General features: G+C 41.0%; 1 protein-coding gene across 2 annotated transcripts in view; it reads left to right on the top strand.

Moving 5' to 3' along the window:
* The window catches only part of LOC130069957 (segment polarity protein dishevelled homolog DVL-3), a 46,454-nt gene that overhangs the window by 28,078 nt on the left and 3,237 nt on the right, over window positions 1-15,139 (top strand). Inside the window, exons 4-14 of one of the 2 annotated variants that reach the window (XM_056234168.1) lie at window positions 1,394-1,530; window positions 1,616-1,751; window positions 6,441-6,534; window positions 6,642-6,711; window positions 7,910-8,049; window positions 8,120-8,196; window positions 8,299-8,366; window positions 10,154-10,231; window positions 12,748-12,879; window positions 14,224-14,391; window positions 14,510-14,725. In XM_056234168.1, coding sequence (XP_056090143.1) covers window positions 1,394-1,530; window positions 1,616-1,751; window positions 6,441-6,534; window positions 6,642-6,711; window positions 7,910-8,049; window positions 8,120-8,196; window positions 8,299-8,366; window positions 10,154-10,231; window positions 12,748-12,879; window positions 14,224-14,391; window positions 14,510-14,725 — 1,316 coding nt within the window. Of the gene's footprint in view, window positions 1-1,393; window positions 1,531-1,615; window positions 1,752-6,440; window positions 6,535-6,641; window positions 6,712-7,909; window positions 8,050-8,119; window positions 8,197-8,298; window positions 8,367-10,153; window positions 10,304-12,747; window positions 12,880-14,223; window positions 14,392-14,509; window positions 14,726-15,139 lie in introns of both variants that reach the window. The other variant, XM_056234167.1, reaches the window with a different exon arrangement.

Here is a 15,139-nt window from a genome sequence, read left to right as displayed (position 1 = left end):
AAAAAATCCCTATGGAGAAATTGAATGAGAAAAATACTTCTGGAGCTCAGGGCAGTTATTGTTGCGCTCTATTGTGATTTTAAATGTTTATGATTTCACAGTTCAAATTTCACACTCAATGTTTGTCAAAATAATACCAATGTTATTTGCTTTGACGAAACCGTGCATCCCTTTTTATATAGATTTTGATATTTGTTGTTTTGCTGCCTGTATCAGTGGTTTTTCCCACAGGTCTGTTTGTGCCATTGTTGGTCAGTGGGTCTCTTTATCTGCGTGTAACCACATGTGTGTGCATAGTTGTTTGTCCTGCTGGTGTTTCCTGTCTGTGTGTGTGTGTGTGTGTGTGTGTGTTTCCTGTTCTGTCTGTCAGGCAGCAAGACTCCCCTCTGTGAGAGTGTGTGAGAGTGTGTCCAGGTTAATTAATTATTCATGCACTGTGAGTGAACACAGCCAAATGTAGTTAAGAGAAATACAGCAGCAACCTGTGAGCGCCCTCTGCTGGTGATCCTCAAAACAAACGGGTACAGATCCTTCTCACACAGAAGCTGTACTTTGCCCCAAACACTTCAGCTGATATATATGCTGCAAAATCACAAACTAGATTTTTTTAAATCACAACTTTCTGAGTTGAGAATGGTTATTTGTGATCATTTTCACTGTGAATGTATACTGTACATTGTACGATTTTGTTATATCCATACACATTTTGTGTACTTTAGAGTGTAATACAGCTGTTTGTGCATGTAAACTTTCTGGAAAGCTACAAAGCACAAAGACAACACAAAAGGGATTTAATCTCATCCTGAAACGCCTTGTTTGTCCTGCCATCATTTCTGTGAGCTACATCACCATGTTACACATATACACCTGCCTATTGGCTTTGCCCCGCCCTCAAAGAACAGTTGGGTTAGTGATTTTGCTCAAGGAGACGCTACATTATATGCACTTCCAATACCGACACTATTATACACCATAGATGCAGTATAATACTGTTTACGGCTGCCCACGATGCCTCGGGAGCTGAAACCTGATTATGGTAAGGGGTGTTATATTTCTGGCATGCGCTCTAAGCTGTTGACCAATCACAACAGACTGGACCAGCTGACCAATCAGAGCAGACTGGGCTTTTTAAAGAGACCGGAGCTAAAACAGAGCGTTTCAGAGCGTTTGTGTTTTTCTTTATATCATGTAAATGTGTTCTGGAAGACCCCAAATCTAAAATACTGTAAATTAGAACCCGTTCAGAAATGGTGTTCACAGATCACGAGCTTATCTTTATTAAGCCTACAAGTGTGAATTGTGTGTGTGGCATGTGTCACTCAGCGATGTGTTTATCACTGCCTGTCTTCTGAACACCCAGCCTTCATCTGTCTTATGTCCGCTTTTCATGCAGTGCGAATGCCGCAGGAAGTCAGGATGACCTGGTCAACGACACCGAGCCTGAGGTGGGTCCGTCGCTGCGAAGAGACCGAGAGAAGGACAGAGAGAGGGAAAGAGAAAGGCCTCGTAGGAAAGATGCACATGACCATGGTGAGTTTCCCCCAGTTCTGCCCAGGCTGTTTAGTGAGGATGAGGAAACCCCGCAGGCTTGTTTGCTGAGTGTTGTCTTCTGCAGGAGGCCGGTTGAACGGTCACTCTCGGCCGGAGCGCAGACAGGAGATCGCAGGCTATGAGAGCTCCTCCACGCTCATGAGCAGTGAGCTGGACACCACCAGCTTCTTCGACTCCGAGGAGGACGACTCGGCCAGCAGGTGAGACTTGCACTGAAACACTTTCAACAGACCACATCATGAAATTTTTCTGGCTCTTTTAAAATGGAAGTCTGATGTAGACATTATGGGTCTCGTTCATGAAACATTCGTAAATATACGAGTAAATATGAGAGTGATTTGCGCGTAAAGAGACCTTCCCGAAAACTCATCTCCTGATTCACAAATACTTCGTAAACGTCAGATGTGATAGTGAAATGTGTGTGTGTGTTAATGAATTCCAATCAGTCATAAATGGGACGCGCGTGCACGCTCATTCTCAATTACCATGAATCCCGCCCATTCATCCGACTGACAACTATAAGGCCATCCTTAAAAATATTCTTGTTTGCCGTAACCCGACCGACCCTGTCAAATTAGGACCGACCCAATTATTTATTTATTTTCCCTTTTAGTCCGACCGACTTGCCGGTTGTAAACTTGCATTAAGACCGACCGATTTTTTTTTTACTCTTCAAACAACTAATACAAATGCAATAAAATAATATACATTTATTATAGTAAGTATTGTGAATATAAATTGCGTAGGCTACGTTCTTTCTTTTAAATAAAAACCCGTGGCGTCATCTATTATGATTATGTTTACACCATTGGTTTACGCATGTCACACTATGGTCTGTGCGTTCGCTTCGTTTCATTCACTGTCAATGGTTCGCGCTCGGTGATGATGGCTGCGGCGCGGCTGCTTGTGAAATACGTCTGTATGAGCCTACATTTAGTCGCTCATTATTCGAAATTCTTAATGGTCAAATAGGGAATCGATGTTAACGGCCTTTTCTCGGAGCGCGTCCAGCTCGTCATGATAAGCCCACCGCGAACGCGCGTCACACAGCAACTGCAGGCTCTGACAAACAAACACACATAAGTGTGGGAAGCCAAACACACCGAAAGGGGGATGAAACGGCGCGGTGTGTTACAGAGTTCGCGCTGCGCTGACTTGTAATCTGCGTGGCTCAATGGACCGAGACGCGCGAGCGCGACAGACTCGACAGCGCAGGAGAAGTGTTTGCTTGTGGCAGCCAATGGTCAGAGCGGCGGGAACTAATCTCACCAGCGCCGCGCTGACCAATAAAACAGCACATCCCATACCGAAATGTACTAAATTGCACAAAAGAAAATCGACGATTCCATAATATGTCAGGACTACTTAATCGGCCTATAGTTTCCTACAATGCGCCTAGCTATTTGACCACACTGATTTCCGTTAATAATAGCAGATGTTTATGGGTCAAATCTCTCACTCTCTCCCTGCAACTTTTTGTTACCCTCCTTTCCTGCCCCTAGACCAGAAAGGGGGCTTGTAACGGTATGGGTCAAATGTAAACGAATGGTGCCAAACGCGCTGTTTTATTGGTCGGCGCGGCGCAGGTGAGATTAGTCATTTTAATGTATTTGTTTCCCTCTGAAAATCCACTTTCATTGAAATCTAGTGGCTCCTTTTTTTTTTTTTTTTGATTCTGCCTATTTTTTTCCAAATGAATGCAGCTGGAATTAATGCAATAAATATGTTTTTTTTTTTACAAAGATTTCAAATTGTTTGTGGTCTATAACCTGTATCAGAATGAGGTTCGCAATGGTGCGCCCGAAGGCATGGGGGTTGAAGACCCAGTCAGTGACGTCACGATATGCAAATTTGTTTAAATTCATACCGACCTAATCACCATGACCAAAATTATCCTTTTTTTTTTACATTGAATCTTGAAAAAAAAATATAGACCTACTGTGACAATCAGCGGCTGGAGTGCCCGCATGAGCCACTGGAGGGCACTCTCTTCCTGCGTTATGTTCCACCATGGACTCATTGGGCCCTATTTTAACGATCTGAAACGCAAGTGTCAAAGCGCAAGTAACTTTGTGGGTGGATCCCGGCGCTGTTGCTATTTTCCCGGCGGGATAAATGCCTCTTGCGCCTGGCGCAAATCTAAAAGGGGTTGGTCTGAAGTAGCTTCATTATTCATAGGTGTGGTTTGGGCGTAACGTGAAATAAACCAATCAGAGCGTCATCTCACATTCCCTTTAAGAGCAGGCGCGCTTGTTCTAAAGCGGATTCCTATTATAACGGCGGATTTGCCAGGCGCGCGCCAGGAGCGGTTCACAGCCGAGGAGAGCAACGTTCTCGTCAGGGCCGTAAAACACAGAGAAGTGACATTGGGGATGGAGAAACCCACCCAAATTAACTTCTGTTAAACAGGCGTATGATAATTTGGGTAAATGTGTAAGCTACATGTATGCTTTTATAATAAATTGTCTATCTATCTATCTATCTATCTATCTATCTATCTATCTGTCTATCTATCTATCGTAATAATGTATGATTTGCAAAAATGAAAACTGCTGCTTAGATGAGAGAATTAAACTGTATGCGCGTTGTGCCACGCTACATTGATTATGGCCAAGCATGCGCCCTTAAAATAGCATAATGAACAACGCGCAACGCGCCACTGACTTTAGACTAGGTTTTTTCTGGTCAGTGGCGCATTTGTTTTATAGAACAGCAAAATAGCATGAGGGAAAGTTTGCGCCGGAACACGCCTCCTCTTTGCGCTGAACCGCCCCGGGGAGCGCAAGTGTATTTCTTAGTTAACCGACGTGTGTCTGTGGAGGGAAAAGTCCGCTTTGCGCGGGTGCAAAATAGGAATGATACATGCGTCAGTGTACAAAGTCATTTGCGCCGAGTGCAAGATAGGTTATGGTTTCATCAGTTTCACCTGTGCACCCTCAGCAACCCTTTATCTGGACTGTTCTGTTCTGTGCCCATTTGTGAAGTATTGTTTTACCCAAACTCTGTCTTAGTTTGTACCTCTTGTTTCTCCGTGCTTGGACTTGATCTTTTGTGTTTGAACTTGGACTCTGATATAGTTTTGTGAACCTTTACTGCCTGCCTCTGACCATTGCGTGTTTGACTACGATTCTGGATTGCCCTTGACATCTTTTTAGTTTTTGTCTGCTTGTTCTCAGTTTGTCATCTCCTTCAATAAATATCTGCGAATGGATCCGACCCACTCAGCCTCTTCGTGACACCTACCTACCGACCCCTTGTTTTTTTTGCTGTTACTGCAAACCAAAATATTTTTAAGGATGGCCTAAATGGGCATCATATTATGACATCAAACGAAGGATTTCAACATGTCTTCTCAAAAGCGAATGAAAAAGAAAAATTTCTCAGATGCAGAAATCGAAGTTTTATTATCAGAAGTTCATTCAAAACACCACATTTTATTTTCAAGCGTACATAGTGGCGTATCAGGTCCTAAAAAAAGGAAGCTTGGCAGCATTACAGATGCAGTTACTGGAGTTTCATCTGTTAATCAAACAGTCCCAGAAGTAAAAAGAAAAAGCATATGTAATTACTATATATAATATTTTTTCAAAATGCTGTGTAAATATGTACCTGATTAAGGTGAATTAAAATGCAGCCTTAGTTATTAATGAGCAAAACGTTCGGGTGTTAAGCGCACTATTTACGCGTGGCTGGGAGCAGGTGGAGATTTCTTTCGTACCAACTAACATGTGGAAAATACGAACATTTTAATGAATCCGAAAATTTACGCCAGAACCACTTTACACACGATTTACACAAAAATTCGTTCTGCTCGTGTTTCATGAATGAGACCCATTGTATGTAGACTTTCACAATGCAAAACTCCTAGTCCACACAGTGTTTATGAAAACTCATCAACAGGGCCATTCAATTTTAAAAAAGCAGTTTTTTCTCTGCTTTCATGCAGCCATTAGTGGAAACAAATTTTGCAGGATTTTAAAATAGTTTTTTCCTCTGCCGGTCTACTATTGTGGTATCTATGATTTGTAATAAACCCACACTTAAAATGCACGTTGGTCAGTCAGACTGTAAAAAAAAAAGCAATCTACTCTACTATTAGCACCTTGAGAATTGTTTGCATTGTGGTATTATTTTTTAGGACAATAAAGCAGATTTAGCGCCAATTCACAATATTGTAATGCATCTGGCATTGTCTTTCTCATCATGATCATTTTCATTACCCTGATACAGTCCGTTTGTTTTTTTGTATTACAGTAACCATGATGTATACATTATAATCTTGATAATAGTAAAATAAAATATATGTTAATCTTTATGTTTCATGTTACTGTAATGAGAATGATGGGGCAGAATGATGATGCGCTTGATGGGCCTAAAAATAATGTAAAAATGCAAAAAGTCCTAGCAGTTTATGCACAGTATTTGTGCATAAAGATAATAAAATCTATAATTAGGACCCGTAATTTTTTTTTGCATTTTTACTAAATTTTAAGGAGAATTCTGGCATTTTTCACATGTACAGAGGTCAGTATTAACAACGGTAATTTGCATGTAGGCATGTTGAAATTATACAGACAGATTGTAAGAGTAAGCATCAGAGAGGAGGTGAAACTATTCATGATACGTATAGAATATGGCTCCTTTAAAAACAAACATATCTCCTCATGAAGATGACTTAATGCACATTCAAATCACATGCTCTGGAAAGCCAACACAAAGCATGGTTTTCCATGGTCTGATACACTACTACACTAATTCAAAGGATTGGATGGTAAGAATCACATGACTATCAGGACCAATCAGAGCTGAGAGGACTGTAATGTGCATTATATGTGCACAAAAGACACTAAATATGATGTTTTGAAGATTCATCTGTGATGCCACTGCAGGTTCAGCAGCTCTACGGAGCAGAGCACATCGTCACGTCTCATGAGACGCCATCGGCGCCGCAGACGGAAACCCAAAGCACCCAGGATGGAGAGGGTGAGACTCCTGTGCCTGATAAACATTGTGTTTGTATCCGGCTATCATTGTTGAGCTGTCTCTTTAAGTGTCCTTATCTCTGTTTCTCTTTCTCTCGATCTCTCCAGTCCTCATCGTTCAGCAGCATAACTGACTCCACCATGTCTCTGAACATCATAACTGTCACATTAAACATGGGTGAGTATGTGCACATGTATATCTGTGTGTCTGCCGTTGAACATGCTCCACTCTTTTAAAGACAACATGAACAAAATTCACTAACTTTAGTAAATGTAGAGCAGGATTTCAGTTATCAGACACAGGTAGCTAAAGAATAATGTAGAATGTGCGCACCAAATCAAATTGAAATTTAAAAAAAAAATTAAGATTTTTTTTTTTTACATGAGGCCTGAAGTGTGTTTTTGTTTGTTTGTGTGCACTTAGTACACATTTTTGTTTATCACTGCAAATATGAACTAATTCTTTGACATTAAATTTTTTGCTATTGGATCTATGGCAATAAAGGGTTACACTTTATTTTAAGGTGTCATTGTTACAATGTAATTATACATTTAAGTACTGAGTAATACTAATTAACAACATGTACTTACTATAGGATTAAGGGAGGATTAGGATTTGGTTGAGGGTTAGTTGCATGTAATAATGCGTAATTTACTGTTATTACTATGGTAAGTACATGTAACATATGTAACAAGGACACTGTAAAATAAAGTGTTACCCAATAAAGTTGCGATGAATCGGAAGTGTGTTTCTTCTAAGCGTAACGGCTTATTGAAAAATAAAAATGTAGGTCGGGATTTGGTTCTATACATTGGTTGTTCTGAGTTGGCCGTGGGTGTGTCGCTCCAGCCAATAACGGCACATGTCAGGGCGGGACTTTATCGTCCGTGTCTGAAGCTCGGGATCCAGAAGCCCTGCTAAAGGCTAGGGGCCGCTTTTGAATGTTGTACAAACGGTAACTGAACATTTCAGCATACTGCACCTTTAAGTAGACAAAATGATGGGAAAGTCCTGCCTACGTAACTAGAGAGAAGTTTGTCATTTTTACCAGACATTTTATGACATTTTGATTAAACATTAAAAGGTCAATTAAAAAAAAAAAGAAAGAAACATGTGCACGGATGAATTATTCTATATCATGTATTTAGAAAATGCCTTATGTTTCTTTTAATTTACTGTTTAATTTCTTGTGCAGATTATTAATATTATTTTATATCTACAGCCATGAATAAAAGATCATACAAGAGGTTGAGGACGTTACTCAATTTTAATGAAAGTTGTGAATAGTGTTTTACAGCACTCTCATAATACTAAATTACTCATTACTCTGCTCCTCATCTCTCCATTTTGTTTTTCTCTGTTCCTCTTGCTATAGAGAAGTATAATTTTCTGGGGATTAGTATAGTCGGGCAGAGTAATGAGAGGGGTGATGGAGGGATCTACATCGGCTCCATCATGAAGGGCGGTGCGGTGGCTGCTGACGGACGCATTGAGCCTGGTGACATGCTTCTGCAGGTCAGTCACTCTGTCGTGGTCTGTTTTGGCTGTTTCTAAGAGATTTCTAAGAGTTGCTTTTGTGTTGTAGGTGAACGATATCAACTTTGAGAACATGAGTAATGATGATGCAGTGAGGGTGCTGCGAGAGATTGTCCATAAACCTGGGTAAGAAGTGGATGCTGTGATGTTTGCTTCTCTTGTTACGGGCTAGATGATCTTTATATCAGCACTGACGTTATCTATGATCGTGCATCTTCACGTTTACAGACCCATCATACTGACTGTGGCCAAATGTTGGGATCCAAACCCCCGTAGCTGTTTCACCCTCCCAAGAAGTAAGAGAGATACTGGGTTACAGTGCTGTTCAAGTCAACCTGAAGTGGTTTTCGCAACCATTTCACTTTCACAGTTAAAGGGATAGTTCACTTTGAAATACATTTTTGGTATGTTTTAGCTTACCTCAAGGGCATCCAAGATGTAGGTGTCTTTGTTTCCGCAGTAGTTTCAATTTTGATATTTTTAGGTCAAACCGTTCTTGTCTGTCAGTCATAAAATGCAGGTCTATGGTCACCACCTCAAAGAGCATGCACAGAGAAGTCCAAATTAAACATGATTTAATGACTCGTAAATGTAAGTACACATTGATGGCCTAAGACACGAAACGCGCGGTTTGTGTGAGAAAACGAACAGTATTTATATCGTTTTTACCTCTTGTAACCACAGCCACGACCAAGTGATCTGAGGGCGCCGGCGCTTCGGTCTGCGCAAGCGCCGGAAGTGATCTCTCGCGCGTGTACGTCACTCATTGTTTACACAGAGATTTCGGAAGTGTTACCTTTCACTGTGAAGATCTAAACATATTTAGATATACAGGAAATCGCAATGGAAGACGATTTTTATATAGCAACAGACAACGTATAATTTTTTTCGCAACCGCGCCAGAGATCACTTCCGGTGCTTTCTGGCGCTTGCGCAGACGGAAGCGCCCGCGCCCTCAGATCACTTGGACGTGGCTGTGGTTACAAGAGGTAAAAACGATATAAATACTGTTCGTTTTCTCACACAAACCGCTCGTTTCGTGTCTTAGGCCATCAATGTGTAATTACATTTACGAGTCAGTAAATCATGTTTAATTTGGACTTCTTTGTGCATGCTCTCTGAGGTGGTGACCATAGACCTGCATTATATGACTGACCGTGCGTTCACACCACCCCCGGCGAGAGCGTCAAAGTGGCCGGAAGCCATTCATTTTCAATGAGAGCCGGCGGCGAGCTCCGGCGAGGGCGGCGCGGCGCGTCTTGGACGGCGAGAGCGGCCGAGAGCGGCGAGGAGAAGTTGAAGTCAGGTCAACTTTATGGTAATGAGCTATGACGCGGTTCGGCGGCAACCAATCGAAACTTAGATGTGCTCCGTTTGAGAGGATTCCAGGGTACGCAGTCCTGTAAACTTTGGTTCCGACCACATTAGTTCCCAAGCAAAATAGAGGAGGGAGAGGATGATAATTTGAATCCGATAAGAGGGCGCGCAACACTATTTATAGGCAAGATTTTCGTGCTAGAACGCTTGGTTTTCAGCGGAAAGCAAATTAGATTAGCACTTAACCATGAACACAAAAGCCACATCACACAAATGGCTTTTAATTGGTTTATTTAGTTAGCAAACATGTCACTATAATTGTTAAGTTCTTTCCATCGGTCAATGTATTACTTTCACATTTAAAAGATTCCATGAGGTTAACTTATACCCTACTTTGTCAGTCTGCAAAAATAACGATCGACATGCTTGTTTGCTTTGCGGACCCTTTAAATACAGTTTAAAAAAAGACCAAGCATTCGATCAGCGTCAGAGCGTCCACGGATCTTTCCACGGCGCCGTTGGCAGGGCGGCGAGAGCGAATTTTGCCGCTCTCGCCGGCGGCGGTGTGAACGCACAGTGACAGACAAGAACGGTTTGACCTAAAAATATCAATATTGAAACTACTGCGGAAACAAAGACACCTACATCTTGGATGCCCTTGAGGTAAGCTAAAACATACCAAAACATTTATTTCAAAGTGAACTATCCCTTTAAATTACTTTCTTTTACTTTTCTTGACCCGTTGGCTTCCCCTGTGTTTGTTCAGGTGAGCCGATCCGTCCCATAGATCCTGCTGCCTGGGTGTCTCACACGGCCGCTATGACGGGGGCGTACCCAGTGTACGGTATGAGCCCTTCCATGAGTACAATCACCTCCACCAGCTCCTCCATCACAAGCTCCATTCCAGAGACTGAGCGTAAGTGTTTATCCACCCACCCTTCCCATAGTCCACCTCTGCTGGGCCCGCTGTCTGTCGCCAGAGGATGACTTCATCTGCCAGTCCACTGCTTACTGTGTTTCGATCGTAGCCCTTATCAACTGAGTGGGTCAAATGGAAATCAAACATTTGTGATTTGTCTTGAATGAAATACAAAAACTATACATTGGAAATTAGGGCCACCCTTGTGGAAAAGAAGCACACATTTGCACACAAAAGAATACTTATTACAGAAATAATATACTTTAAAGTCCCAGTGAACCGGAAGTAGCAACTGATTTTACTTTAGTGTTGTGACGTATTTCCAAGTGAAGCGTAATATCGAATAGAGGGCAGGGTATTATTTTAGCGCACCTCCTCTCCATCTCTCGCTCATAGCAGACTGACGGTTTTAGGGGAGTGGTTAAAGGGATACTCTACTTTTTTTGGAAATAGGCTCATTTTACAACTCCCCCAGAGTTAAACTGTTGAGTTTTACCGTTTTTGAATCCATTCAGCCGATCTCCGGTTCTGGCGGTACCACTTTTAGCATAGCTTAGCATACATAATTGAAGTGGACAAGACCATTAGCATTTCTAAAAAAAAAATGACCAAAGAGTTTCGATATTTTTCCTATTTAAAACTTGACTCTTCTGTAGTTACATCGTGCACTAAGACCGACGGAAAATGTAAAGTTGCTATTTTCTAGGCTGATATGGCTAGGAACTATACTCTCATTCCTGCGTAATAATCAAGAAACTTTACTGCCGTACCATGAGAGCAGCAGGCGTAATGATATGACGCAGCGCCTGAAAATAGTTCTGTTGTGTTGACGGAAGGTAGCCTATTTTCAGGCGCTGCGTCATATCATTACGCCTGCTGCTCTCATGGTACGGCAGTAAAGTTTCTTGATATCGAAAAAAATATCGAAACTCTTTGGTCATTTTTTTTTTTAGAAATGCTAATGGTCTTGTCCACTTCAATGATGTATGCTAAACTATGCTAAAAGTGGTACCGCCAGAACCGGAGATCGGCTGAATGGATTCAAAAACGGTAAAACTCAACAGTTTACCTCTGGGGGAGTTGTAAAATGAGCCTATTTCCAAAAAAAGTGGAGTATCCCTTTAAGCGTTTTCAACCCAATCATTGGAAAAGGAACATCATTCCAGACCAGAAGTAACTTTTCAGATTTTGATTACCATGATCACCATGACAAACAATTTTTTTCTGAATATTAACTTGCTCGGATTAAATGTTCACCTTAAGACCATTAATGTGTGCTAACAAAGTAAATAGGGTCGATTTTGATTTCATGAGGACTTTACATTCAGTTCACTCTTAAGTATATTCTTTTAATGTTTTTGGACACTTAATTTTGTAGCCACTTGGGCTTGAGAGTACTTTGGAAAACCGTTGTCACTTAACAGTTGACCGCTGCTTCAAGGAAGGAAAAGAAGGCTATAGTTTAATTATATGCAGAGATGCTGGCGAGTTCTCTGGGTCCGAGCTCATCTCAGATGGTCCAAAAGACAGTGGAAATCTGCGCTGTGGTCAGATGAGTCCACATTTTAGCTTGTTTTGGGGAAAAACGAGCATCGAGCTTAGAAAGGTACAAAATCCAACATCTGTCATGGTATAGAGGTGCATCAGTGCAAACAGCATGGGTGACTTGCATATGTGTGAAGATATCATTGACGTGGAGAGGTATTGGGATCGTACAGTCAGAGACTTATACTGCCATCAAGATGACATCTTTCCTAGGAAGCAAGACAATGCCAGGCCTCATTCTGCACGTGCTACAACAGTGGCTTCACTGTACACTGCCCGCCTGCAGTCTAGATCTTTCTCTTATAGAAAATGAATGGCACATCATGAAAAGGAGAATCAGACAATGATGACCTTGGACTGTTGAGAAGCTGTCTTGCATCAGGTGAGATGCAATTCTCAAACGATTAAAAAGAAAAGGAAGAAGGTCACGTGACACAGTGGTAAACATGCCTGTGTCCCAACTTTTTTGGAGTGTGTTGCAGCCATCAAAATCAAAAATCGTTTATATTTACAAAATGCAATTAAGTTGGTCAGTGAAAACACTGGAAATCGTTTCTTTGTACTTTTATCAGTTAAATACAATTTAAAGAGAATGAACAAACCACAGATTCTTGATTTTATTGCATTTTTTACAAAATGTCCCAACTTTTCTGGAAATGGGGTTGTACATTTGTTTGAACATACTTTTAAGATTTGAAGCACACTACAAGTGCACCTTGATTACAATTAAGCACACTTCTTTTTCACAAGGGAAATTAGTGTTTGAGAAATCAGAAGCTCTTCTCAGATCAGTTGGTAATGGCTACAGCACCTTGATGTTCTCGCGGAGCACATTTTTGTAATTCACCCACATGTGTGGACTGCTCTGCAGCTTCTTACTGTGCTTTACTCTGCAGGGTTCGAGGATTTCCATCTGTCCATCCATAGTGACATGGCAGCAGTAGCCAAAGCCATGGCATCGCCAGAGTCAGGCCTGGAGGTGCGAGACAGAATGTGGCTGAAGATTACCATCCCAAATGCATTCATAGGTAAAACTGCCCCCTCATTCTTAAAAATTTAAAAACTAATCTGGGCGTGGGGAGGAAATATCCCCAAAAATATAAATAAAAATCTTTTTTGGTTAAATAAAACAAACTTTCTATCTGTTATCTAAAGTTTTCCATCATTTTCAGTATCTATCCAGTTTACAGCCACTTTTGTATTTGATTTGATTGGTAACAGCCATAATAGCCAAAGCCAAAATTAATAATAATTAATTTCAAAGAATTGAAATATTTGACGTCACCATCTATGGTGGTGTTTTTTTATCTCTTTTAAAAGAAATTAAATGGAAGTAGCAACGGATCGTTTCTTCTGTATTGTGCTGTACATCTGAGCGTAACGGATTAGCAAAAAAAGACCAAATGTAGGCGGGACTTGGTTCTATTCATCAGATGTTGATTGGATATTGAGATGTGGGCTTGACACAGATGAACGGTTAGCTTTCAGAGGCGGATTTAAGTGACTAATGATTGGGGAAGTCCTGTGTACGCCACCAAAGAGAAGTCGTTTTCACCAGAAGATCCAGTTATGACATTTTGATTAAACATTTAAAGGTTAAAATAAAAGAAATGAAACTTATGGGGTCAATTTTATTTATTATCATGCCCACTTTAAAGACTTTTTTTTATTTTAAAACATCAACATACAAATGTATTTAGACACTTAAAGGGATCTTTTACTTATCTCTGGGAGTCCATATAATGCAAGTGAATAGGTTCTGAAATGTCGATGCTCCAAAAAGCACACAGTCATCGTTACATTAATCCGTACGACCCATGTGGAAGAATCAATGTCTTCTGAAGCGTGTTGTGAAGCTTGACAGTCCACTGCACTTCTGCTTCACTTCTCACGTGAGCTTCACAACGCAACCCTTAAAGCACATACGACGGTTGGACAAAAGTGATAGTTTATATGATTTAACATATTACTATTTTTCAATTATCGCTTTGCTTTAGAAGACATTCATTCATCCACTGGGGTTGTGTGGGTTAAAACAATGATGGCTGTGTTTACGTCAACTTTCAAACTCACAGAGATGAATAATTTTATTTATAAAAGTCTTTGTTTGCGTTCATAACTCATTTACATGAGGGTGAGTAACTGATGAGAGAATTTGTATTTTTGTTTGAGCTATCTCAAGCACCAAAACATTACGCAAATGTTAGGTTTTTTATTATAGAACAATAGATACGCTGTTCAAAATGAAGACAAAGAGTATTTGGAGGCTTTGTGGTTGTTAATGTTGATAGTTAATGTGATGAATTACACCTGTGCATATTCTGCTAGGACAACAGTGTCTTCAGAGGGGAAATATTTGTTTTTCCTATCAGGTTCAGATGTGGTGGATTGGCTGTATCATCACGTCGAGGGCTTCACTGACAGACGGGAGGCACGCAAATACGCCAGCAACCTGTTAAAAGCCGGCTACATCCGCCACACTGTCAACAAGATCACCTTCTCTGAACAGTGCTATTACATCTTTGGTGACCTGTGTGGCAGTGAGTGCATGATCTTTAGTTCTAAGATTTCTCCCCACTCTTTCACGTTGAAGCATCTTTTCTTTATTCATTTGGAGTAAACTCTATTTCCCTCCTGTTTGTTCCTCTTCTCTCTCAGATATGGCCTGTCTCACCTTGCATGACCATGACGGTTCTAGTGGGGCGTCTGACCAGGACACTCTGGCTCCGTTGCCCCACCCTGGGGTGGCTCCCTGGCCTCTCACCTTCCCTTATCAGTACCCGATCCCTCACCCGTACAATCCCCATCCTGTGCACGATCCCACATACAGCTTCACTGCGGGGGGCGGCAGCGCCGGTAGCCCTCACAGCGAAGGTGAGGCTGCATTCTACTTGGGGCAAAAATACCACCAAAATGAACAAAAATGCCCCTCAGGGTCAAGTAATGCCTCTATACAATTAAACTATATTTATTTACATTTACATCTAATCATGTTGTTTCAAAGATTTCTTTTTACATGGATTTTTGCAGCGTTGAGCATTTTGTAAAAAAGCAATAAGCTAATTCATAAACGGTTCTCAGCTTGATTTACTTGTGTAGAATCTAAAATAATTTGCCATTTCCAAAAGAAGATATTTTGAAGAATCTCTTTAAAATATATTTTTTTGTGTTCAGCAGAAGAAAGAAATTAATACAGGTTTGGAACAACATGTTTAAATTAGAGCTGTCAGTTAAACGCGTTATTAATGGCGTTAACGCAAACCCATTTTAACGGCGTTAATTTTTTTA

This window comes from Rhinichthys klamathensis, unplaced genomic scaffold (genome assembly GCF_029890125.1).
Source record: "Rhinichthys klamathensis goyatoka isolate OS25496 unplaced genomic scaffold, OSU_Roscu_1.1 h1tg000391l_1, whole genome shotgun sequence".
NCBI classification, from domain to species: Eukaryota; Metazoa; Chordata; class Actinopteri; order Cypriniformes; family Leuciscidae; genus Rhinichthys; species Rhinichthys klamathensis.
The sequence above is the reverse complement of the archived record's forward strand: the minus strand, read 5'-3'. Positions and strand labels throughout refer to the sequence as shown.